The sequence below is a fragment of the Cherax quadricarinatus genome, chromosome 19, assembly GCF_038502225.1.
Source record: "Cherax quadricarinatus isolate ZL_2023a chromosome 19, ASM3850222v1, whole genome shotgun sequence".
Classification (NCBI taxonomy): domain Eukaryota; kingdom Metazoa; phylum Arthropoda; class Malacostraca; order Decapoda; family Parastacidae; genus Cherax; species Cherax quadricarinatus.
In genome coordinates, this window is record NC_091310.1 from 8,715,174 (window position 1) to 8,742,288 (window position 27,115).

At 39.5% G+C, this 27,115-nt stretch overlaps 1 protein-coding gene across 2 annotated transcripts in view; it reads left to right on the forward strand.

Annotated features, from left to right (window-relative positions):
- Nucleotides 1–27,115, forward strand: part of LOC128688206 (pre-mRNA-splicing factor 38B) — a 395,211-nt gene that overhangs the window by 210,428 nt on the left and 157,668 nt on the right. Inside the window, exon 5 of one of the 2 annotated variants that reach the window (XM_070086545.1) lies at nucleotides 3,665–3,725. The exons of the other annotated variant lie outside the window; for it this stretch is intronic. Coding sequence (XP_069942646.1) covers nucleotides 3,665–3,725 — 61 coding nt within the window. The remainder of the gene's footprint in view (nucleotides 1–3,664; nucleotides 3,726–27,115) is intronic. 2 annotated transcript variants of the gene reach the window in all.

The following is a 27,115-nucleotide window of genomic DNA, read 5'->3' on the forward strand; positions in this document are numbered from 1 at the left end:
CAAGGAAGCTGTTGTTGTGAAAGGGGTAGATATGCTCACAAAAAAGAGAATGCAAGTAATCGAAGTTGTTGAGAATTTGTTGTTGGTGTGGATCAACCAGAAATACTTAGCAGGAGAGTTTTATGCAGTCGATAATTTATGAAAAGGCAAGGCAGTTGCATGCCGATCTCATAAAGAAAATGCCTGGAACGAGTGCTGATGTTAGTGAATTTAAGGCCAGCAAAGGCTGGTTTGAGAGATTTAAGAAGCGCATTGGCATACACAGTGTAGTAAAGCATGGCGAAGCTGCAAGTTGTGACAAATGTGCGGCTCAAAAATTCGTGCATGAATTCAGTGTGTATGTAGAGGTGTTCAGTTGTGAAGAAACAGGCCTGTTTTTTAAGAAAATGCCACAGAGGACCTACATCATGCAGGAGAAGGCACCGCCAGGACACAAGCCTATGAAAGACAGACTAACTCTCTTGTTCTGTGGTAATGCTAGTGGGGATTTCAAAGTGAATCTGAAAATCCCAGAGTGTTCTAGAAAAACAGTGTCACCAAGAGTAAATTGTGTGTGATGTGGAAGGCTAACAGTAAGGCATGGGTCACAAGGGAAATTTTCCTTGATTGGTTCAATGAAGTGTTTTGCCCAAGTGTGAAGAAATATTTTCTGGGAAATAAATTGCCACTCCAGTGCCTCCTGGTAATGGACAATGCTCCTGCTCATCCTCCAGACTTGGATGACCAAATGGTGGAGGAGTTTAGTTTCATCAAAGTTAAGTTCTTGCCCCCCTAATACCACTCCTCTCATCCAGTTCATAGACCAGCAGATCATTTCAAACTTCAAAAAACTCTACACCAAAGCAGTGTTTCAGAGGTGCTTTGATGCGACCTCAGACACTGAATTGACCCTAAGAGAGTTCTGGAGGGATCACTTCAGTATCCTCAATTGCATATGCCTTATAGATAAGGCTTGGCAGGGAGTGACCTCCCTGACTTTGAACTCTGCTTGGAGAAAATTGTGGCCAGAATGTGTCCTCGACAAGGATTTTGAAGGGTTTGAGGCTGACTCTGTCGACCCTACACCTGTTGTGGCACTGAGGAATTCCATGGGGTTGGATGTGAGTGGCGAGGATGTGGAAGAGTTGGTGGAGGACCTCAATGAAGAGCTAACCACTGAAGAGCTGCAAGAGCTTCATCTGCAACAGCAACAGACCACAGCTGAGGAAATTGCTTCGGAGGAGGAGGAAGACAGATGGAAGAAGGTGCCTTTTTCAGAGATTAAGGAGATTTGTACAATGTGGAGTAGGGTGCAAGCATTTGTGGAGAAACATAACCCTAACAAAGCTGTTGCAAGCCGTGTTGGCAGCATGTACAATGGCAATGCCATGTCCCATTTTAGGCAAATTTTAATGAGACCTCAGGAAAAGAGCTCTCTGAACAGTTTTTTTGTGCGACAGGGGTCCAGTGACTCAAGCTGGCCCTAGTGGCATTAAAAAACAAAGAAGGGAATAACCCCGGATAAAGACTTAGTACCTAAAGTCCTTATAGAAGGGGTTCCCCTTCCAAACAATAATGTAGCTACTCCATCCTCTCTCCTCCTCCCGTCTTCCATACTCCAACAAGAGTCTTCAGTAAAGGTAAGTGTGATGTTATAAGTGTTTTATACTTGATTTCTCATTTTTTTCTGTATGTAAATCTATATTTATTCTATAAAAAAAATAATTTTTGTTAATACTTTTGGGTGTCTGGAACGAATTAATTGGGTTTACATTATTTCTTTTGGGGAAGATGGTTTTGCAGTTTGTGAAACAAAAGTTCGCAGTTTTGTTAATGAAACAAAAGTTTATCTTTTTAACTTCAGTAATGTGTACAGGAGAAAGGGTTACTAATCCCTTGCTTCCGGCATTTTAGTTGCCTCTTACAGCACGCATGGCTTACAGAGGAAGAATGGAGTAAATAAACAAGAACAAAAAATAGTAATAAAATAGAAGAAAACCCAGAGGCGTGTGTATATATATACTTGTACATGTACGTGTAGTGTGACCTAAGTGTAAGGAGAAGTAGCAAGATGTACCTGAAATCTTGCATGTTTATGAGACCGAAAAAAAGACACCAACAATCCTTCCATTATGTAAAACAATTACAGGTTTCTGTTTTACACTCACTTGGCAGGACGGTAGTACCTCCCTGGGTGGTTGCTGTCTACCAACCTACTACCTAGGCTTAAGGTACATAATGTACAATATTTTTTACAATTGTTTTGAGGACACACATGTTATATGCAGATAAATGAACATCATGTAGATATAACCTAGGGCAACCTAATATAGTTAAACATTGATTTATTTGTGGTCAGAAGAAACATTCTCTAGTTATTTCACAGAAACCAGCTTGATTAACAAAACTGGCACGTTAAGAAGCACACAAGTTCCCCCGTCTTCTAATAACATGTTCATTTTTCCGCTATAATCTACCTTGCCCATAATTACTATCACATTTGGTTTGTCTGTTTTGCAAAGTGAAGTCCAGGATCTTTCTTTAATTCATGGTATAACAACAAATCTTTGAGGACAATAAATTTAAGTTATAACATGAATTAAAGAAAGATCCTAGACTTCGCCTTACGAATTAGACATAGCAAATGCAATGGTAATTATGTACAAGGTAAATTATAGTGGAAAAATGAACATGTTATTAGAAGACAGGTGTACTTAGGTGCCTCTTAACAATCTCCAGTTATGGTAGAGAATTAAATAAAAATTTCCTTTACACAACCTAAAGCCAACAAATATTTCTTGTATTTCATAAGAGCAGTCAGCCATTAGAGATTGATGCTGTGATAGTAAACAACTGACTGATTGACACTTTATTTTTTTGCTGTCTTCCAGCAAGGTAGGACGGCCTAAAAATAAAGGAAACACATTTACCATCCTTCATTCAATATCTGTCTTGCCAGAAGTATGTAGACATGACAGGTCAAATAACCCTCCACTGCAACATTCTTTCCACTCCAGAGTGCAGGTACTGCACTTCCCACCTCAAGTTTCCCTGAGTCCCTTCATAAATGTTACCTTCCTCCCACTCCAACAGTATGTCAAATCCTAAAACATGTATCTTTACTCACTCCAGTATAACATGTTTACACATGGCTGTTGGATACTGAAGGCTCTAGCACTGGAAGCTTGCACACCCTCACTCCGGCCCTTCCAGAGCAGTAAACAAAGTTTAAAGTTTCCTTTGTTTTAACAGTTTACTTGTTTATATATTATTGTGCTCATATATGTCTTTATAATTTTGTACACAATAAATTTGCAAGTATTTGTCGTGTCTTGATATGCTCTTGCCACCCACTTAACATTGCTGGGTTAGAGCATCATGTGATAAATTATATCTGTTGCTTGGGTTTGTTACTAGCTCACTAGTCATGTGAAGTCTCAAGCCTGGAGAAAAGTTCTTGACATCAATACTATTTCTATATTTTAGGAATGTGTATCAGTATATGAAAATGAAGTATGATATGAAGATGTCACTTCTCTGAGCATGCTGTTTTCAGGGAAGAAAATGACTTCCTTCACATAAGAATATGAAGACTTGTCCTCAGTCAACTGGAGGATTTTTTCCTCATAGATATGAGATTTAATCAATTTTGGTACATTTTAATGGTGTTGTTCTTCTTAACTAGGTATACACAGCCACCTGCAGATCTTTGGGACTGGTTTGAGCCTTACATGGATGATGAGGAGGTAAGTGTCGTCACCATCACCACTCCCGACCCCACTCCGGCTTCCCAGCCCTCTCCTTCCTTCCTTCCTTCCTTCCTTTCTCCTCTCTCCTCCTAATATTCATATCATGTATATCATTTCATGCACTCAAAATGTAGGTGTTTATGAAGAATCTTCCTTTGTAAGTTTTTTGCCATGCACAGTTTTCACAACTCTGTGTTAAGAGACACACTGAGCTGAAAAACAATCAGGATTTCTCTAAGTTTATTTTGGTAAACCCATAATTAAGCTAGTCAACTTTTATAGTAGAAACCAGAATGTAACTTTATAAATTGTCAAATCACATACCATCTTAAAAAAGATGGAAAATGAAAATGTTATTAATGAATATTAGCATAGAGCTTGTGAGCTGGCAGTAGAGCAGAAAGTGTAGTTGAAGTATAAAGTTGTTATAGCAAAGAACCTGCAGTGTGTGTCAACACACTTGTTACTGCCAGTCTCTCTCTCTCTCTCTCTCTCTCTCTCTCTCTCTCTCTCTCTCTCTCTCTCTCTCTCTCTCTCTCTCTCTCACTCTCTCTCACTCTCTCACTCTCACTCTCACTCTCTCTCACTCTCTCTCACTCTCACTCTCTCTCACTCTCACTCTCACTCTCACTCTCTCTCTCACTCTCACTCTCTCTCACTCTCTCTCACTCTCACTCTCTCTCACTCTCTCTCTCACTCTCTCTCACTCTCTCTCACTCTCACTCTCTCTCACTCTCACTCTCACTCTCTCACTCTCTCCATGGGTGATCAAGACCACTCTAGTAAACAATTTTGACACATTCTGTAGTACAGTACTATATTATAGTTTGCCCTTTCCATTAAAAAGTATTAGTCATTTGTGATCATTTTTAGCTGTGTACGTGTTTGCATTAGTAGCTCCTTTATAAAATGGTTTCCCATGAATAATCATCTAAAAGTATTAATGTGAATGTCAAGGTTACAGTTATCCACACATACATGAACATATTTAAAAGATATAATGTTGGGAAAATATTTTTTTTATGAATGTAACAAAATATTGTTAGGCACAAAAGAAAACCACTAGTACACAATGCATTTCAGGCAAACTAATCTTAATGCTTAAATGCTACTTAGGAATTAGACATAGACTGTTAAGTAGGATTTCTTAAGCAGTTAACCACAGTTATATGTACAATGTGAAAGGAAGTTAATGAACAAGTGGTACAGTTTTAAAAATATCACTTTTATATCAAAGTAATTCAATGATCTTCAGTTAACAATTTATTTTAAGCAGAAACAGTGAGAATACAACACAAGAGTTAGGGTTTCCATGTATACACTACCACTATATACATCCAACATAGTTTTGGCACACAACATTCTTCCGGTTATATGTTTACTCATTACCTCCACATACTCAGTATTAACAAGTTTGAAATTGTGTATACCTGTTCACAGGCATATATCTGGTATTTACTTTGTCACCCCTTCGTAGATGACAGCCAGATTATGTGGCGTTACTTTTCACATTGTCTCTCACTCAGTCTTTTGAGTGACTGCGTGTGTGATTGACAGATGCTTGTTACAAGTGCATTATGTGGGCGGGGGGTGGGGGGGTTGTGTGCATACGTATTTGTGTACGTAAATACACACACTCGTCTAATTGTGGTTGCAGGGGTTGAGCCTCAGCTCCTGGTCCTGCATCTTTGCTGGCTGCTACTGGTTTTACTCCTGGCTGCATAACCTCTATCATATGAACCTAATGTATGAATATTGTCTCTTACTACTTACGTGCCTTGATGCTGATGAGTGGCTCTCGATCGAGGGAATTGGATCTGTGCTCTGGTTCCCTGAATACCTTCCTTCACCCTCCCCCCCACCCCACATGTGCTCTATAATTCTATGGGTTTAGCTCTCCCTTATAATTATAATAATAATATCTAGATAATTTCATTTCCTGACCAATCTAAGGCTAGAGAAGTATTTCCTAACACATCCGTGACTTTCTTGCACTTTTGGCTAAAACAGACCCTACCTGTCCACTCTGTCAATTCCTTTTGGGTATTTTGTATGTCATAATCATGTCACCACTGTTCTCTTTGTCCTCTAATGTCATCCACTTTTGCTCTTCTAACATCTCATGGTTCATACTCTTCAGTTTTGGGACTAGTTTTGTTCCAAACCTTTGCATTTTTTCAAGCTTCTTTACATGTTTATCTGGATATGGATTGCATAGTGGTGTTACATATTCCAGGATGACATGACATATGACAAGGTTGTGAATGCCTTCAAAATTGCCAGTCTCACATTTGCTGCAGCATTGATTCAATTGATGTTGGCCTCAGGGGAAATGCTCAGAACTATACTCATCCTGAAATTATTCTCTTTCAAAGAGGTTTGCAGACTTTGTACCCTGAGGCTGTATGCTGTTTATAGATGTATTTGCCCTTCTCTGATTTTCATAACTTTACATTTGGTGGGGTTAAATTCCAGTAGCTATTTGTCAGACCAATCATCTAGCTTGTCTAGATCTATTTGTCAGACCAATCATCTAGCTTGTCTAGATCTATTTGTCAGACCAATCATCTAGCTTGTCTAGATCTATTTGTCAGACCAATCATCTAGCTTGTCTAGATCTATTTGTCAGACCAATCATCTAGCTTGTCTAGATCTATTTGTAGTGTTTCCTGATCTACTCCTGTTTGTATTTCCCTCATTAATTTCACCTCATCAGTCAAGAGGGAGATCTCTGACTCATGTGTGTGCGTGCATGAGTACTCACCTGTTTGTGGCCGCAGGGGTCGAGTCTTAGCTCCTGGCCCTGGTGTGTGTGGGGAGGTGGGAGTGCATGAGTGTTTATGTGCATGTGTGTTCACTAATTTTGGATGCAGGGGATGAGTCTTAGCTCCTGCTTCTGCCTCTCAACTTGCCGTTTTCTATATTACTCTCTCTGGCTGCCTTGTTTGCCCTATTGTACCTGCTCTTATAGCTATGTATGAAGCCTGCCTCCACCACTTCTTCACCAAGATCATTCCACTTTCCAACCACCCTGAAACTGAAGAAATACTTCCTGACATCTCTAACACACATTAACTTCCAGCTTTGTCTTTGAGTTTCCATTTCTTGCCTCTCAAACAGCTTGTCCCTGTATACAATTCTCCTGAGTATTTTTTATGTTATATATCCCCTGGTTCTTCTCTCCTTTAACCCTTTGACTGTTTTGGTCATATATATATACGTCTTACGAGCCACCGTTTTTGACGTATAAATTCTAGCGGCTTCAAATCAAGCAGGAGAAAACTGGTAGGCCCACATGTGAGAGAATGGGTCTGTGTGGTCAGTGTGCACCATATAAAAAATCCTGCAGCACGCAGTGCATAATGAGAAAAAAAGAACTCTGACCATTTTTTTAATTAAAATGCCAACTTTGTGGTCTATTTTTGTATAGTATTTATGGTTGTATTCTCATTTTCTTGGTCTCATTTGATAGAATGGAAAACATATTATAGAAATAGAGGTGATTTTGATTGGTTTTACTATGAAAAGAACCTGGAAATGGAGCTCAAAGTAGGGGAAATGTTTGATTTTTGCTGGTGTTCAGAAGTAAACAATAAATATCCAAGTAGCCATTCTAATATCCAGTCATGAATGAGTTGACATTATTTATACAATTATTACAATATTGCAGTAGTCTGCATAACAGTAAATCTTCTATTTTTTGTTTGAATAAAAATTCAAAATAGAAAGCAAGAGGGGCCTAGAGACATGACTGATGAACAAAGAAAATGTTATTTTAGAGCCAGGAATGTCTGCATTGTTCATTCTGGAACCTATTTTGAAATTGTCATATTTTTTAATTTTCATGAAATTGGCCAAATTGCAAATTTTTGACCACGTTATTGGGTAGTTAAAATCAGTAAATGGACAGTTTCTTGTACTCAATCGATAGAAAAAATTGAGTTATAAAGAAATAGCTATGAGTTTAGTTGACTGGAACAATGGAATTAGCCGAAAATAGGACTCAAAGTGGGCAAAAGCGCCGATTCGTAAATATCTCCGAGGTCACTAACGTAGCGAGAGCATATTTCCGTCAGTTTTCCATCAAATTTTGTTCTTTTGGTGTCATTACAATCGGGAAATGATTCTCTATCATTTCATAAGATTTTTTTTTTTTTTTTTTTTTGACACCAGGAGACATCTCAGGATTTGGGGTTGTGACAGTCAAGGGGTTAATGTCATTAGATTGAATTCCATTAACCTCTTCTCATAGCTCATCTTCCTTAAATGAGGGACAAGCCATGTTGCATCTGCATTTTCTTCAGTTTCTTAACATTCTTCTTCAAGTGTGAATTCCATACTGGTGTTGTATACCCCAAAATGAGCCCGACATATGTTTTATTAAGTGCCTGGAAAGTCTCTTGTTGAGATTCCTGAAGGCCTCTCTTAGATTTGGTAGATGAGTATTGGCTGTAATTTGGATAATGTTAACCTTTGGTGAAATGCTTGGCACTATGCTCACCCCTAGTTCTTTCACTTTGAGTGACGTCTGCAACCTCTGTCTCCTGATACTGTACACCAACCCCTCACCAAGATGGGTGAAGGGTTGGTGTTAATGTTTTGGGGAAGTAGAGGGTGGCTCAGAGTTGGGCCAGCCAGGGTAGGAGTTTGGGTTGTGTCTGAAGGACATACGTGAGTCTAGGTGCTCCCCATGTTTGCTCCTTGTCTTCTGCTCTTCTCTGTGCTTGATGGGATTTTATATACCCCTCAGCTGTTTTCTTTACATCGCCATCCTGTCCTGATCCAGATATGTATATATGATTGTAGTGTCGTATGGTCTTCAACCATGCTTTGTCGTAATGCCTTGTCCTGACCTACGTGATGTAAGAGAACCTTTCTGTTTTCTGAAAATTTGTCACCTGTCCATTTTTTTTTTTCATCCAGTGCACTCTGGTCGTTATAGCCTCACATTCTTCATCTTCCCATCTACTTCCTGGGCTTCCTTCAGCTCCATGAAATCTGTAGATCATCAGTGACCTCCCACTTTCCTCCTCCTATTGCCTCTTCCTCCAGATATCTTTGTCTGCTTTCACCATTTCCTTTGCAGTCTGTCAACACCTGCCTCACCTCCCTGTCTTCAGAGACTATTTGTACTAGTGACTTAACATCTTTGTCATCTCTTGGCCTTGCTGCTCTGGCTTTAGCCTGTTTTTGTAGCTGCTCTTGCTTTGTTGTACATTATTAAAGTTTCCTTCCATAGCGCATCTAACTTCCTTTCAAGCACTTCCATCGGAGTTCCGCTGTGGTCTCCCTAATTTTTTTTCCTCCAGCTTTAGGGCCCATTCCTCTACTGTTTAGGCCTATTTGCATATTCAGCAGCCTCATCCCTTACTTTGGTGCATGATGCTTCAGTTTCCCTTTTACAGGAATTAAGCCTCCTTTCAAACTCCTTCCTCAGTTGGTTCTTCAGCCATTTACTTTTATTCATTTAGAAGATTCTGAAAAGAAGTATGTATGTACCTTCTGGTCAGAAAGTTACAGCTGACTGCCTGGTCATTGCAACCTCACTTGTACATTAGATTATAATATTTTACAGCTGCTGCAAACTTACTGTGGTGAAGTCAACACACACGATCTAAGCATTGCCGTTTTTTTTATGAACTTTCAGTTTTTTTTTTTAACAAGTCGGCAGTCTCCCACCAAGGCAGGGTGACCCAAAAAGAAAGAAAATCCCCAAAAAGAAAATACTTTCATCATCATTCAACACTTTCACCTCACTCACACATAATCACTGTTTTTGCAGAGGTGCTCAGAACATGACAGTTTAGAAGCATATATGTATAAAGATACACAACATATCCCTCCAAACTGCTAATATCCCGAACCCCTCCTTTAGAGTGCAGGCATTGTACTTCCAATTGCCAGGACACAACTCTGGCTATATAAAAATAACCGGTTTCCCTGAATCCCTTCACTAAATATTACCCTGCTCACACTCCAACAGATCGTCAGGTCCCAAATACCATTTGTCTCCAATCACTCCTATCGAACACGCTCATGCACGCCTACTGGAAGTCCACGCCCCTCGCCCAGAAAACCTCCCTTACCCCTTCCAACCTTTTTGAGGACGACCAATACCCCGCCTTCTTTCTCCTACAGATTTAAATGCTCTCCATGTCATTCTACTTTGATCCATTCTCTCTAAATGATCAAACCACCTCAACAACTCCTCTTCAGCCCTCTGACTAATACTTTTATTAACTCCACACCTTCTCCTAATTTCCACATTCCGAATTTTCTGCATAATATTTAGACCACACATTGCCCTTAGACAGGACATCTCCACTGCCTCCAACCGCCGCCTTGCTGCTGCATTCACAACCCAAGCTTCACACCCATATAAGAGTGTTGGTACTACTATACTTTCATACATTCCTTTCTTTGCCTCCATAGATAACGTTTTTTGACTCCACATATACTCAACGCACCACTCGCCTTTTTTCCCTCATCAGTTCTATGATTAACCTCATCCTTCATAAATCCATCCGCCGACACATCAACTCCCAAGTATCTGAAAACATTCACTTCTTCCATACTCTCCTCCCCAATTTGATATCCAATTTTTCTTTATCTAAATCATTTGATACCCTCATCACCTTACTCTTTCCTATGTTCACTTTCAACTTTCTACCTTTACACACACTCCCAAACTCATCCACTAACCTTTGCAATTTTTCTTTAGAATCTCCCATAAGCACAGTATCATCAGCAAAAATTAACTGTGTCAATTCTCATTTTGTATTTGATTCCCCATAATTTAATCCCACCCCTCTCCCAAACACCCTAGCATTTACTTCTTTTACAACCCCATCTATAAATATATTAAACAACCATAGTGACATTACACATCCCTGTCTAAGACCTACTTTTACCGGGAAGTAGTCTCCCTCTCTTCTACACACCCTAACCTGAGCCTCACTATCCTCATAAAAATTCTTTACAGCATTTAGTAACTTACCACCTATTCCATATACATGTACTTGCAACATCTGCCACATTGCTCCTCTATCCACTCTATCATATGCCTTTTCTAAATCCATAAATGCAATAAAAACTTCCCTACCTTATCTAAATACTGTTCACATATATGCTTCAATGTAAACGCTTGATCTGCACATCCCCTACTCACTCTGAAAGCTCCTTGCTCATCCGCAATCCTACATTCTGTCTTGCCTCTAATTCTTTCAATAATAACCCTACCGTACACTTTTCCTGGTATACTCAGTAAACTTATTCCCCTATAATTTTTACAATCTCTTTTGTCCCCCTTCCCTTTATATAAAGGGACTATACATGCTCTCCTCCATTCCCTAGCCACCTTCCCCTCTTTCATACATTTATTAAACAAAAGTACCAACCACTCCAACACTATATCCCTCCCTGCTTTTAACATTTCTGTCATGATCCCATCAGTTCCAGCTGCTTTACCCCCTTTCATTCTACGTAATGCCTCACGCACCTCCCCCACACTCAAATAATGCTCTTCTTCACTCCTAAAAGATGGTATACCTCCCTGACCAGTGCATGAAATTACTGCCTCTCTTTCTTCCTTAACATTTAAAAGTTCCTCAAAATATTCCCGTCATCTACCCAATACCTCCTTCTCCCCATCAACTAACTCCCCTACTCTGTTTTTAACTGACAAATCCATACTTTTTTTTACACATTTTCAAATGTAAAAAAAAAAAAGATCTACTTTTCTACATACTTTCAAATGTTGAAAAAACATATGTATACGTTTGGACCATTTACGGGTTAACTCACTCTAAAAAAATTTCTTATTTTCATTAAAATTTCTTGACAGTGCCTCTCCCACTCTATCATCTGCTCTCCTTTTGCACTCTCTCACCACTCTCTTCACCTTTCTTTTACTCTCCATATACTCTGCTCTTCTTATAACACTTCTGCTTTGTAAAAACCTCTCATAAGCTAACTTTTTCTCTTTTATCACACCCTTTACTTCATCATTCCACCAGTCACTCCTCTTTCCTCCTGCCCCCACCCTCCTATAACCACAAACTTCTGCCCCACATTCTAATACTGCATTTTTAAAACTCATCCAACCCTCTTCAACCCCCCCCCCCCTCCACTTCTCATCTTTGCACTAGCCCACCTTTCTGCCAATAGTCGCTTATATCTCACCCGAACTTCCTCCTCCCTTAGTTTATACACTTTCACTTCCCTCCTACTTGTTGTTGCCACCTTCCTCTTGTCCCATCTACCTCTTACTCTAACTGTAGCTACAACTAAATAATGATCCGATATATCAGTTGCCCCTCTATAAACATGTACATCCTTGAGCCTATCCATTAACCTTTTATCCACCAATACATAATCTAACAAACTACTTTCATTACGTGCTACATCATACCTTGTATATTAATTTATCCTCCCTTTCGTAAAATATGTATTACTTATTACCAAATCTCTTTCTACACATAGCTCAATTAAAGGCTCCCCATTTACATTTACCCCTGGCACCCCAAATTTACCTACTGCTCCCTCCACAACATTTTTACCCACTTTAGCATTGAAATCCCCAACCACAAGTACTCTCACACTTGATTCAAAACTCCCCACGCATTCACTCAACATTTCCCAAAATATCTCTCTCTCCTCTACACTTCTCTCTTCTCCAGGTGCATATACGCTTACTATAACCCACTTCTCACATCCAACCTGTATTTTACTCCACATAATCCTTGAATTAATACATTTATAGTCCCTGTTTTCCTGCCATAACTTATCCTTCAACATTATTGCTACTCCTTCTTTAGCTCTATCTCTATTTGAAACCCCTGACCTAATCCCATTTATTCCTCTCCACTGAAACTCGCCCACTCCCTTCAGCTTTGTTTCACTTAAAGCCAGGACATCCAGCTTCTTCTCATCCATAACATCCTCAATCGTCTCTTTCTTATCATTTGCACAACATCCACACACATTCAGACTTCCCACTTTGACAATTTTCTTCTTCTTATTCTATATATATATATATATATATATATATATATATATATATATATATATATATATATATATATATATATATATATATATATATATATATATATATATATATATATACACATACATACATATGCATACATATGCATACATATACATACATACATATACATACATATACATACATACATACATACATATACATACATACATATACATACATACATACATACATATACATACATATACATACATACATACATATACATACATACACACATTCCCGACATACTGGGTAGGGCATAATGTCAAACCTTTGCTATATAAACTACGTACATAGTTCTGTAATGTAATGTACAATCATTTATTTATTTATTTATTTATTCATGTCTTTGCAAATAGTACATTGAGATTTTGTATTTACAATAATGGGTTGCAATGCAAAGAGAGCCTCTATTACGCCTAGGCATTATGGGCCAACTTAACATTATTGGCTTACAGACTACTTAACACTAAAAATTTTGCCATAGCTGTACAGTAGAATATTAATTATATCATAGTTGTACAGTAGATTATTAATTATAAGTGAATCTAATTAATATAAGACAAAAGATATACAGGTCTCCCTCAACATTCACGAGGGTTAGGGGATCGCGAATGTTGAAAAACCGTGAATGTTTGGTGCCCCAATATATTGTAGGGAAATATAATACAATACTGCTTCCTTAACTTGTTGAACCATGAACAATCATAAAATACATGAAAACGTCATAAATTGTACTAAATATATACATGTTATGCTTTAATAACATGTATGTTATTAAATACCACAGACTCCACCAATGCCTCCACCACTTCCCCAACCACTGTGAGTCCCTACTACCCTCCCTCCGACCCCCGCAACTGGCAGCCAGCCCTCCCACCACTCAGTGTGGTGAGTGTTTTGTTTGTTCATTATTTGCTATTAAACTACAGTATAAATAATGTAAACCCATTCATGACTGCATATTGGAATGGCTATTCAGACAGGTATTAGACGGTGACATCATGTGTTTACTCTTGAACACAGCAAAGAATCAAACATTTCTGCTACTGCTAATAATAACAATAATAATAATAATAATAATAATAATAAATACGATATAATTGAAGAAGGAAATTGTACAAAAATACGAGGGAGTGGTTGACACATCGTCAGTGTAGCTTTGTTTATGCTGGAGTGAGCATTAGTCTCCCTGCTCTTACAAACATTTCACAATAATTCAGCAGTTGAGGCAGTGGTATTTAATAACATATATGTTATAAATAATAATAGTACATGTTACAATTAATAGCATGTATTATTATTATTATTAACATGTATGTTATTAAATACCATTGCCTCAGCCGCTGCCTCAATCACTGCCTCAACAGCTGCCTCAACCACTGCCTCAATCGCTGCCTCAACCACTGCCTCAACCACTGCCTCAACCACTGCCTCAACCACTGCCTCAATCGCTGCCTCAACCACTGCCTCAACCACTGCCTCAACCACTGCCTCAATCGCTGCCTCAACCACTGCCTCAATCACTGCCTCATCCACTGCCTCAATCGCTGCCTCAACCACTGCCTCAACCACTGCCTCAACCGCTGCCTCAATCGCTGCCTCAACAGCTGCCTCAACCACTGCCTCAATCGCTGCCTCAATCGCTGCCTCAATCGCTGCCTCAACCAATGCCTCAACCACTGCCTCAACCACTGCCTCAATCGCTGCCTCAATCACTGCCTCAATCACTGCCTCAACCACTGCCTCAATCACTGCCTCAACCACTGCCTCAACCACTGCCTCTACCACTGCCTCATTCGCTGCCTCAATCACTGCCTCAATCACTGCCTCAGTTGCTGCCTCAACCACTGCCTCAATCGCTGCCTCAACCACTGCCTCAACCACTGCCTCTACCACTCCAGTCACATTCAATCTACAAGCACCAAACACAATGAATTATTGTGAAATGTTTGTAAGAGCAGGGAGACTAATGCTCACTCCAGCATAAACAAAGCCACACTGACGATGTATCAACCACTCCCTCGTATTTTTGTACAATTTCCTTCTTCAATTATATCGTATTTATTATTATTATTATTATTATTATTATTATTATTATTATTATTATTATTATTTATTATTATTATATTACTATTATTATATTACTATTATTATATTACTATTATTACTATTATTATTACTATTATTATTACTCTTATTATTACTATTATTACTATTATTATTACTATTATTATTACTATTACTACTACTAATACTATTACTACTATTACTATTACTATTACTACTACTACTAGTACTACTATTACTACTAGTACTACTATTACTACTAGTACTACTATTACTACTAGTACTACTATTACTACTAGTACTACTATTACTACTAGTACTACTATTACTACTACTACTATTACTACTACTACTACTATTACTACTACTACTACTATTACTACTACTATTACTACTACTACTACTACTATTACTACTACTATTACTATTACTACTACTACTATTACTACTACTACTATTGCTGCTGCTGCTGCTGCTGCTGCTGCTGCTGCTGCTGCTGCTGCTGCTGCTGCTGCTGCTGCTGCTGCTGCTGCTGCTGCTGCTGCTGCTGCTGCTGCTGCTGCTGCTGCTGCTGCTGCTGCTGCTGCTGCTGCTGCTGCTGCTGCTGCTGCTGCTGCTGCTGCTGCTGCTGCTGCTGCTGCTGCTGCTGCTGCTGCTGCTGCTGCTGCTGCTGCTGCTGCTGCTGCTGCTGCTGCTGCTGCTGCTGCTGCTGCTGCTGCTGCTGCTGCTGCTGCTGCTGCTGCTGCTGCTGCTGCTGCTGCTGCTGCTGCTGCTGCTGCTGCTGCTGCTGCTGCTGCTGCTGCTGCTGCTGCTGCTGCTGCTGCTGCTGCTGCTGCTGCTGCTGCTGCTGCTGCTGCTGCTGCTGCTGCTGCTGCTGCTGCTGCTGCTGCTGCTGCTGCTGCTGCTGCTGCTGCTGCTGCTGCTGCTGCTGCTGCTGCTGCTGCTGCTGCTGCTGCTGCTGCTGCTGCTGCTGCTGCTGCTGCTGCTGCTGCTGCTGCTGCTGCTGCTGCTGCTGCTGCTGCTGCTGCTGCTGCTGCTGCTGCTGCTGCTGCTGCTGCTGCTGCTGCTGCTGCTGCTGCTGCTGCTGCTGCTGCTGCTGCTGCTGCTGCTGCTGCTGCTGCTGCTGCTGCTGCTGCTGCTGCTGCTGCTGCTGCTGCTGCTGCTGCTGCTGCTGCTGCTGCTGCTGCTGCTGCTGCTGCTGCTGCTGCTGCTGCTGCTGCTGCTGCTGCTGCTGCTGCTGCTGCTGCTGCTGGCGGCTGTAGCTGAAATGTTTGATTCTTTGCTGTGTTCAAGAGTAAACACATTATGTCACCGTCTAATACCTGTCCGAATAGCCATTCCAATATGCAGTCATGAATGGGTTTACATTATTTATACTGTAGTTTAATAGCAAATAATGAACAAACAAAACACTCACCACACTGAGTGGTGGGAGGGCTGGCTGCCAGTTGTGGGGGTCGGAGGGAGGGTAGTAGGGACTCGCAGGTGGCGGGAAACTTAAATATGATTTGGCGGTTGGGAATTCGCAAATGTGTGAAGCCCGTGAAAGTTGAAAACGTGAATGTTGAGAGAGACCTGTATTCATATATTCAAAAAATGCTTTTGTGAAAACAATGATTCAATTATATTCCTGTCAACAATGGATGAAAGGTTCAAAGTAATTGTTGAAATTATGATGTGGGAATAACATAAGTGAGTAAGTGTGTACTGAGTATTTAGCAGTTAATCTAGGGTGATTAAGTGGCTTTTGAGAAGTCTTAAATTGATTTTCAGACTGGGTTACTTTAGTATCTTCTGGTAATGAATTCCAAATTTTGGGGCCCTTTATGTGCATAGAGTTTTTACACAGTGTGATATGGACACGAGGTATATCAAAAAGAGATCTGTGTCTCGTGTTGTGGTCATGTGTCCTGTTAAGGTTGATTAGGAGAAGTTTGAGTGGGGGGTTTATATTTGTGTGTATTGTTCTGTGTATGTAGTAGGCACATGAATAAGTATGGATGTTCTTAATGGTAAGTAGATTCAGACTTCTGAAAATTGGTGGAGTATGCTGGCGGAAGTGGGAATTTATTATCATTCTTACTGCTGCCTTTTGCTGGGTTATTAGAGGTTTTAGGTGATTGGATGTTGTTGATCCCCATGCACAAATTCCATATGTAAGATAAGAGTATATGAGTTTATGGTACAGTGCCAGGAGAGCTGATTGTGGAACGTAGTACCTTACCTTTGATATTTCATTCTTTTTACCATAATTTACTTCTATTGATATATTTTAATCATTTATGTACTGTATATTATGTATACATGGCAGTGAACTGTATTGTAAATTTTACATCTTATGCAGTATCATATGTTACTGTTATCTTTAAGTATTGTCGACACAGTGGAATGGGAGAATACCACTGGTAGTGTCATTTTGCCAGAATGTACTACAGGTCCGCCATCACAAATCCGGCAATCAGTTATTCGGTTCCTTCAGTTATTCGGCACTAATTTTGGCTAGCATAAAAAAAACCAACCATACCCCAGCCGGGATTGAACCCGCGGTCAGAGAGTCTCAAAACTCCAGACCGTCGCGTTAGCCACTAGTGGCTAACGCGACGGTCTGGAGTTTTGAGACTCTCTGACTGCGGGTTCAATCCCGGCCGGGGTATGGTTTGTTTGCAATCGTGTCATTACGATTTCGTGAGTCGAGTCATTTGGCTAGCATAATTTCAAATTTCCAGGGTCGCCACACCAACCTGCTGGTACTATTTGGTGGTGCTACTTGCTGCATAAGTCATTCCAATTTCTTTTTCTCCATTTATTGTTTTAACCTGCTTACTTTTAGCCCTAGCCATGGTTCCAATGAATAAAAGAAATGCTTCTCATTATGTAAAGCACCTACACAGTACATTATCCATTAAAGATAAGGTGGCTTTGAAGCCACTGTCAGTTGTCATGATCTCAGTCTCATGAAGCAGGAGAATATGCTTTATTATTATGCTAATATCAACACTACAGCTTATTTGCCTATCACAATTGATCTAATATGACATAATAAACAATATAAGTAACATAAAACATGTTAAATACTCCAGAATGAATGATTGGCTTAACACCGAGTAGTTCAACGGAGGTATGAAGAGGATATGGTATTCAAGTACCATTCTCCTATCCCTGTCTTGGGGGCTTATATTAGAGAAAACGGAGTATAGCACAGGGCTAACTGTGATATACACTCGTACTGCACCATAAACCTGAAACAAAAAAGTTATTTTCTCTCTATAGATTATCACACATAGCATATGTGTAGAGAACCTAGGATAACCCAAAAAAAGTCTACATAGCTTATTTTTAGTACCTGGCTTGGGTTAGACGTATATAATTTTTGGTAAATACAGTGGAACCTCTACTTGCGAGAGTGTCCACGTGCGAGCTTTTCCAAATACGAGCAGTCGATGGGTCGATTTTTTGCTTCCATACGCGAGCAAAATTTCCACAAGCGAGCAGACCTCAAGGCAGGTTCCTTGACACTGGTGAGAAGCTCATGCTCTTGATCTCGGGAATTGTATCTCATTTGTTTGTTGGACTATCTTATTGAAACTTGGGCAATGTATGATGGAAAGATGCTTCTTAACGTACACCAAAATGAAAGAAATCTAAGCATAAATAATGGAGTTCACTTCTCAGCAATTAGTCACCCCTTAGTTGTAATTTCGAATGGTTTTTATGGTTGTATTCTCGTTTTTTTGGTCTCATTTGATAGAATGGAAGATAAATTACAGAAATAGATATGATTTTGATTGCTTTCACGACAAAAAGAACCTTGAAATAGAGCTCAACCTAGGAGAAATGTTCCATTGCTTGGCTGTTTCAGTGTAAACATGTGACGTCACAGTAAATCTTATATTTTTTGTGTGAATAAAAATTACAAATTATTTATATAATAATAATGATAATAATAATAATAATAATAATAATAATAATAATAATAATGAAAGAAATCTAAGCATATATAATGGAGTTCACTTCTCAGCAATTAGCCACCCCTTAGTGGTATTTTTGTATGGTTTTTATGGTTGTTTTTATGGTTTTTATGTTTATAGAGGGACAACTGATATATTGGATCATTATTTAGTTGTAGCTACAGTTAGAGTAAGAGGTAGATGGGACAAGAGGAAGGTGGCAACAACAAGTAGGAGGGAAGTGAAAGTGTATAAACTAAGGGAGGAGGAAGTTCGGATGAGATATAAGCGATTATTGGCAGAAAGGTGGGCTAGTGCAAAGATGAGAAGTGGAGGGGGGGGGGGTTGAAGAGGGTTGGATGAGTTTTAAAAATGCAGTATTAGAATGTGGAGCAGAAGTTTGTGGTTATAGGAGGGTGGGGGCAGGAGGAAAGAGGAGTGACTGGTGGAATGATGAAGTAAAGGGTGTGATAACAGAGAAAAAGTTAGCTTATGAGAGGTTTTTACAAAGCAGAAGTGTTATAAGAAGAGCAGAGAATGTGGAGAGTAAAAGAAAGGTGAAGAGAGTGGTGAGAGAGTGCAAAAGGAGAGCAGATGATAGAGTGGGAGAGGCACTGTCAAGAAATTTCAATGAAAATAAGAAAAAAATTGGGAGTGAGTTAACCCTTTCAGGGGCCGTCCCATAGATCTACGGCTTCACGTTGAGTGTCCAAACCGTAGATCTACGCCAAAATTCTAGCACCGTCAAATTTAGTGCGAAAGTGCTTATAGGCCTACATGTGAGAGAACGGGTCTGCGTGGTGGGTGTGCGCCGTAAACAAAAAATCTAGGCGCCCGCATAGCATTGTGGGAACGCCGGCTCAGTTACCCTTGTTCACCATGCCTCGTCGCAAGTCAGCTCTCACTCCACGGAAAATTGGGACTCTACTCTTCATATCTGATAGTTCGGACATTGATGGAAGTGGAAATGAAGACGAATTCTTTGGCTTTGATCAGTTAGTGACCGAAAGGAATGACCAGGATATCGATAATAGTGCAGAAAACTCTGACGATCCTCAACCTTCTACCTATGGTGTGGGCACTCCTCAGTCACGGTCAGTTGTACCTCAATGCAAGAGAAAACTAATATTTTCACGTGGCCTGGCCTCTGACTTCAGTTACGATGATGATAGTGACGTGGATTGTGATTTTATTGCGCTTGACGATCATTCGAGTAGTGATAGTGAGGAATCATATTCACCAGTGAAGCGTCGGTATGTACGCCGCCACATGCGCTCGGGTAGTGTACCCTATGCTGTGCCCAGGGGACGGAGTACATCCCGGAGTACATCCCGTGGCCCTACACCAGGTTTAGATAGTGATAGTGAGGATGATGTGGCTACAATTGGCATGGATAGACCACAGGCATCAGCAGATGGTGGTAGTGGTGATGGTAGTGCAACTGCCATGCGTGACTCACCAGCCCAGGCTGGGACCCACGCTGCTGACTCCTCAGTTCAAGGACAAAGCGGAGCATCAGCCACCAGCCCACCACAACCACAACCACCCGCACAACCAGCCTATGATGTCCAGTATCCACCAGCAAACCGTATCTGGGATTGGCAGCAAAATCCCAATTTTGTTCCCAAGCCCCACCATTTTGATGACTCTCAAAGTGGAATTCTACCTACTTGTCCCCTTGGAACCACGGCCAATGAACTGAAATTCTTTGAATTATTCTTTGACCAGCCATTGATGGAAACTATTGTCAGGGACAGTAATAAGTATTTTGAGTACACCATGGCAAATACGATCATATCACCACAGTCAAGACTACACCGGTGGAAAGAGATGACTGTTGCAGAAATGTATTTGCTTTTTGCAACAATAATGCTTATGCCTCGTGTCTATAAGCATAATATAAAAGCATACTGGTCCACAGATCAGCTAATTTCTACCCCGGTCTTCAGTGAAGTCATCCCAGTGAACAGGTTTATTTTACTGTTACGTATGTTGCACTTTCTGACAAAACCAGGCCTGACAGAAGTGACAGGTTATACAAGATTAGAAATGTTTTTATGTATCTCAAACAAAAGTTCAGCATATACTTTTATCCATTCAAGAATGTTGTAATTGATGAGTCTTTGATTTTGTTCAAAGGTAGACTGTCATTCAAGCAGTATATACCGAGCAAGAGGAAACGCTTTGGTATAAAACTGTTTGTACTCTGTGACTGTGACAGTGGCCTGGTGTTGGATAATGTTGTATACACGGGAAGTAAAACATTGAAAGATACCAAGATGTTATTGGGTATCTCAGGTGACGTAGTGAGAAACATGATGGCACCTTATCTTGGTAAGGTGCATACATTATATACCGATAACTGGTACACAAGCCCATTACTCAGTGATTTCTTGCAAGTGAACAAGACAGATGTGTGTGGCACAGTGTGTTCTAATCGTAAACATATGCCCAGGCTCAATGCAGGTGCTCGTGGTGATGACGTGCAAGTGTTTACTGCCAATGACATCATGGCATTATGATGGCATGACAAACGAGATGTCACATTGTTGACAACCATTCACCATAATGAAATGCAAGACAGTGGCAAAGTTGATCGAGTGACTAATGAACATATTTGAAAACCAGTGATAGTGATTGATTATACACAAAACATGCGCTTGGTTGACAAATGTGACATGCAGATTGGTTTTGTTGATTGTGTTCATCAGAGTTACAAGTGGTACATGAAACTTTTCTTCCATCTCATGGACATTTCAATGCTCAGTGCATATAATATGTTCCAAATAAAGACTGGCAACAGACCACCGTATGGTGAATTTTGTTTGTCTGTTGTCAGACAACTCATAATGAAGTACCAGGTAAGAACACCTGCTATACAACAAGGTCCTCGAATTCCTCAGGATATACCCAAGCGTTTGAGGAGGGAAGGTGATCATTTCATAATACAGCTTCCTTCAACTCAGAAGAAATTTGCTCACAAGAGATGCATCATCTGTGCACAAACAAAACGACGGCAACGAAGACACAAAGACACTCGGTTTATGTGTGAGGAATGTAAGGTGCCTCTGTGCATGGTGCCTTGTTTCAAGGAGTTCCACAAGCTCCAGCAGTTTTAAAACCATGTCCAGTGATTGTAAATATATGATAGAACATTAGTATTATACAATATTTGTGCATGTTTATTGTAATAAACAACAGTGGTAAACAATAATATGATAATAACTTTAGTGCGGTTATCGTGTTCAATATAGTGAGTTTATATATATACAGGAGGGCCCCGCTTTACGGCGTTCCGCTTTACGGCGTTCCGCTAATACGGACATTTCAAATTATGACCAAAACTCACTATACGGCTCCCCCCACCTGACTTTCTAATACGGTCACCGTGCCCCACCCTGTTTGTTTACATTCTCCATGAGCTCAGTAAGCACTAAGTCTCTCCATTTTGTCTGGAAACTCCAAAATTTCAAATGTTTTTAAAAGTTATTTCATATTTTATATATACTCTGATAATTATACTTATGTATACCTGTACCTAAATAAACTTACATACATCAAGTCATTTAAATGTCGTATATTACGTTAATATACACATTTTCATTAATCCATCCATGATATTTTTTTCAAAATTATATAATAAACACGATGCATAACATATAAATAAGATAAATACACCCCACAGTAGAATAAATAAACATAAATGTGAGATGTGAGCAGACGACTTCCACAAGTGACGCCATAATAACAGTAGTCACCCAGTCTCATTAAATGTCGTATATTACGGTAATATACACATTTTCATTAATCCATCCATGATATTTTTTTCAAAATTATATAATAAACACGATGCATAACATATAAATAAGATAAATACACCCCACAGTAGAATAAATAAACATAAATGTGAGCTGTGGTAGCAGACGACTTCCACAAGTGGTGATAATAACAATAGTCACCGAGTCTCATTAAATGTCGTATATTACGGTAATATACACATTTTCATTAATCCAGCCATGATATTTTTTTCAAAATTATATAATAAACACGATACATAACATAAAAAGATGATAAATACACCCCACAATAGAATAAATAAACATAAATATAAGATGTGGGAGCCTGGTTTGTTTACTCTGTGCCTGGCCTGTCACCTCTCATGTACTCATTCTTTCTCTCTCTCATTTATTCGTTTTATCTCATTTACTTACTCCTGACCCTACATTAAGACTACAAATATTTTAAGGTAAGTAATGAGTGAACTGTATATACATTTTATTGCTCTGGGATGCTTAAATATCATAGAATAGTATGTGTGGGTGGGGTGGCCTGGTGAGGCTATTACAATACATACCACACTTGATTTCTTACAATAAATACTACTTGTCTCACCCTAGATTAAGACTATAAATATTTTAAGGTAAGTAATGAGTGCACTATGTGTGTATTGTACCTTTTTATTGTTTTTTGATGCCTGGTTCTATTGCTAACTTAATATATGTTAGTGTAAACTTGTTATCTAGTGTTTGTATGCATTTATAAGTGGAAAAAAAGGGTGTTCCACTTTACGGCGATTTCCGCTTTACGGCGGTAGCCTGGAACCTAACCTGCCGTATAAGTGGGGCCCTCCTGTACATTATATACAGTATTGGTCTCTCAGGCCCCAAATGTTAGTAGGAAAAGAAAAAAATTGGAAAAGAAAAGAAAACACTACAAAAACTGCTGAATAAAGTAATTCGCGTATGTGGAATTCGTCGATGTTGCCGCCACCACATCATTTTGGACAAACTTCTTGGCACTATATCTCGGTAAGAACTGATGAGAATTTTTTTTTTTTGTCTTATTACCTTCACAAAAATATGCTCTTCAATTCTGTAAGAAAAATAATTTTTTTTTTTTTTTTTTTTTTTTTTTTTTTTTTTTTTTTTTTTTTTTTTTTTTTTTTTTTTTTTTTTCAAAATTTCTTGGACACTGGAGCACACTTCAGATTTTGGCCTTGGACCCTGATGGGGTTAAAGAAGTTAAGAAAGCCTAGGGAACGTATGGATTTGTCAGTTATAAACAGAGTAGGGGAGTTAGTAGATGGGCAGAGGGAGGTATTAGGTAGATGGCGAGAATATTTTGAGGAACTTTTAACCCTTTGACTGTCGAAGGGCCAAATCCTGAAGTTGCTTCTGGTGTCGCAAAATATTCGAAAAAAAAAAAAATTATTTTTTCTTATGAAATGATAGAGAATCTTTTCCCGATTGTAAAGACACCAAAAAAACGAAATTTGATGGAAAACTGACGGAATTACGCTCTCGCGAAGTTAGCGACTTCGGCGATATTTAAAAATCGGCAATTTCGCCCACTTTGAGCCCTATTTTCGGCTAATTCCGTTATTCCAGTCAACCAAACTCATAACTATTTCTTCAGAACAATATTTTTTCTATCGATTGAGTACAAGAAACTGCCCATTTACCGATTTCAACTACCCAATAACATGGTCAGAAATTTGCAATTTGGCCAATTTCACGAAAATTAAAAAATACGACAATTTCAAAATAAGGTCCAGAATGAACAATGCAGACATTCCTGGCTCTAAAATAACATTTTCTTTGTTCATCAGTCATGTCTCCAGGTCCCTGTGATATTTCTCTTGCTTTTTTATTTTGAAATTTTATTCAAACAGAAAATAGAAGATTTACTGTTATGCAGACTACTGCAATACTGTAATAATTGTAAAAATTACATCAACCCATTCATGACTGCGTATTAGAATGGCTATTTGGACATTTATTGGACAATGACATCATTTGTTCACTTTTGAACATCGGCAAAAATCAAACATTTCCTGTACTTTGTGCTCCATTTCCAGGTACTTTTTATAGTAAAATTAATCAAAATCACCTCCATTTCTATAATATAGTTTCCATTCTATCAAATGAGACCAAGAAAACGAGAATACAACCACAAATACTATACGAAAATAGACCACAAAGTCGGCATTTTAATTAAAAAAAACGGTCGGAGTTTTTTTTTTCTCATTATGCACTGCGTGCTCCAGGATTTTTTTTATGTGGTGCACACTGACCACACAGACCCATTCTCTCACATGTGGGCCTACTAGCTTTCTCCTGCCTGATTTGAAGCCGCTAGAATTTATGAGTATATATACGTCAAACACGGTACCTCGCAAACATATATATACGGCCGCGACAGTCAAAGGGTTAAATGTTGAGGAAGAAAGGGAGGCGGTAATGTCATGCACTGGCCAGGGAGGTATACCATCTTTTAGGAGTGAAGAAGAGCAGATTGTAAGTGTGGGGGAGGTACGTGAAGCATTACATAGAATGAAAGGGGGGTAAAGCAGCTGGAACTGATGGGATCATGACAGAAATGTTAAAAGCACGGGGGGATATAGTGTTGGAGTGGTTGGTACTTTTGTTTAATAAATGTATGAAAGAGGGGATGGTACCTAGGGATTGGCGGAGAGCATGTATAGTCCCTTTATATAAAGGGAAGGGGGACAAAAGAGATTGTAAAAAATTATAGAGGAATAAGTTTATTGAGTATACCAGGAAAAGCGTACGGTAGGGTTATTATTGAAAGAATTAGAGGTAGGACAGAATGTAGGATTGCGGATGAGCAAGGAGGTTTCTGAGTGGGTAGGGGATGTGTAGATCAAGTGTTTACATTGAAGCATATATGTGAACAGTATTTAGATAAAGGTAGGGAAGTTTTTATTGCATTTATGGATTTAGAAAAGGCATATGATAGAGTGGATAGGGAAGCAATGTGGCAGATGTTGCAAGTACAGTGGACCCCCGCATAACTATCACCTCCGAATGCGACCAATTATGTAAGTGTATTTATGTAAGTGTGTTTGTACGTGTATGTTTGGGGGTCTGAAATGAACTAATCTACTTCACAATATTCCTTATGGGAACAAATTCGGTCAGTACTGGCACCTGAACATTCTTCTGGAGTGAAAATATCGTTAACCGGGGGTCCACTGTACATGTATATGGAATAGGTGGTAAGTTACTAAATGCTGTAAAGAGTTTATATGAGGATAGTGAGGCTCAGGTTAGGGTGTGTAGAAGAGAGGGAGACTACTTCCCGGTAAAAGTAGGTCTTAGATAGGGATCTGTAATGTCACCATGGTTGTTTAATATATTTATAGATGGGGTCGTAAAAGAAGTAAATGCTAGGGTGTTTGGGAGAGGGGTGGGATTAAATTATGGGAAATCAAATACAAAATGGGAATTGACACAGTTAATTTTTGCTGATGATACTGTGCTTATGAGAGATTCTGAAGAAAATTGCAATGGTTAGTGGATGAGTTTGGGAGTGTGTGTAAAGGTAGAAAGTTGAAAGTGAACATAGAAAAGAGTAAGGTGATGAGGGTATCAAATGATTTAGATAAAGAAAAATTTGATATCAAATTGGGGAGGAGGAGTATGGAAGAAGTGAATGTTTTCAGATACTTGGGAGTTGACGTGTCGGCGGATGGATTTATGAAGGATGAGGTTAATCATAGAATTGATGAAGGAAAAAAGGTGAGTGGTGCGTTGAGGTATATGTGGAGTCAAAAAACGTTATCTATGGAGGCAAAGAAGGGAATGTATGAAAGTATAGTAGTACCAACACTCATATAGGTGTGAAGTTTGGGTTGTGAATGCAGCAGCTAGGAGGCGGTTGGAGGCAGTGGAGATGTCCTGTCTAAGGGCAATGTGTGGTGTAAATATTATGCAGAAAATTCGGAGTGTGGAAATTAGGAGAAGGTGTGGAGTTAATAAAAGTATTAGTCAGAGGGCTGAAGAGGGGTTGTTGAGGTGGTTTGGTCATTTAGAGAGAATGGATCAAAGTAGAATGACATGGGGAGCATTTAAATCTGTAGGAGAAGGAAGGCGGGGTAGGGGTCGTCCTCGAAAAGGTTAAAAGGAAGGGGTAAGGGAGATTTTGTGGGCGAGGGGCTTTGACTTCCAGCAAGCGTGCATGAGCGTGTTATATAGGAGTGAATGGAGACGAATGGTATTTGGGACCTGACGATCTGTTGGAGTGTGAGCAGGGTAATATTTAGTGAAGGGATTCAGGGAAACCGGTTATTTTTATATAGCCGGACTCGAGTCCTTGAAATGGAAAGTACAATGCCTGCAGTATAATGGAGGGCTTTTGGGATATTAGCAGTTTGGAGGGATATGTTGTGTATCTTTATACGTATATGCTTCTAAGCTGTTGTGTTCTGAGCACCTCTGCAAAAACAGCGATTATGTGTGAGTGAGGTGAAAGTGTTGAATGATGATGAAAGTATTTTCTTTTTGGGGATTTTCTTTCTT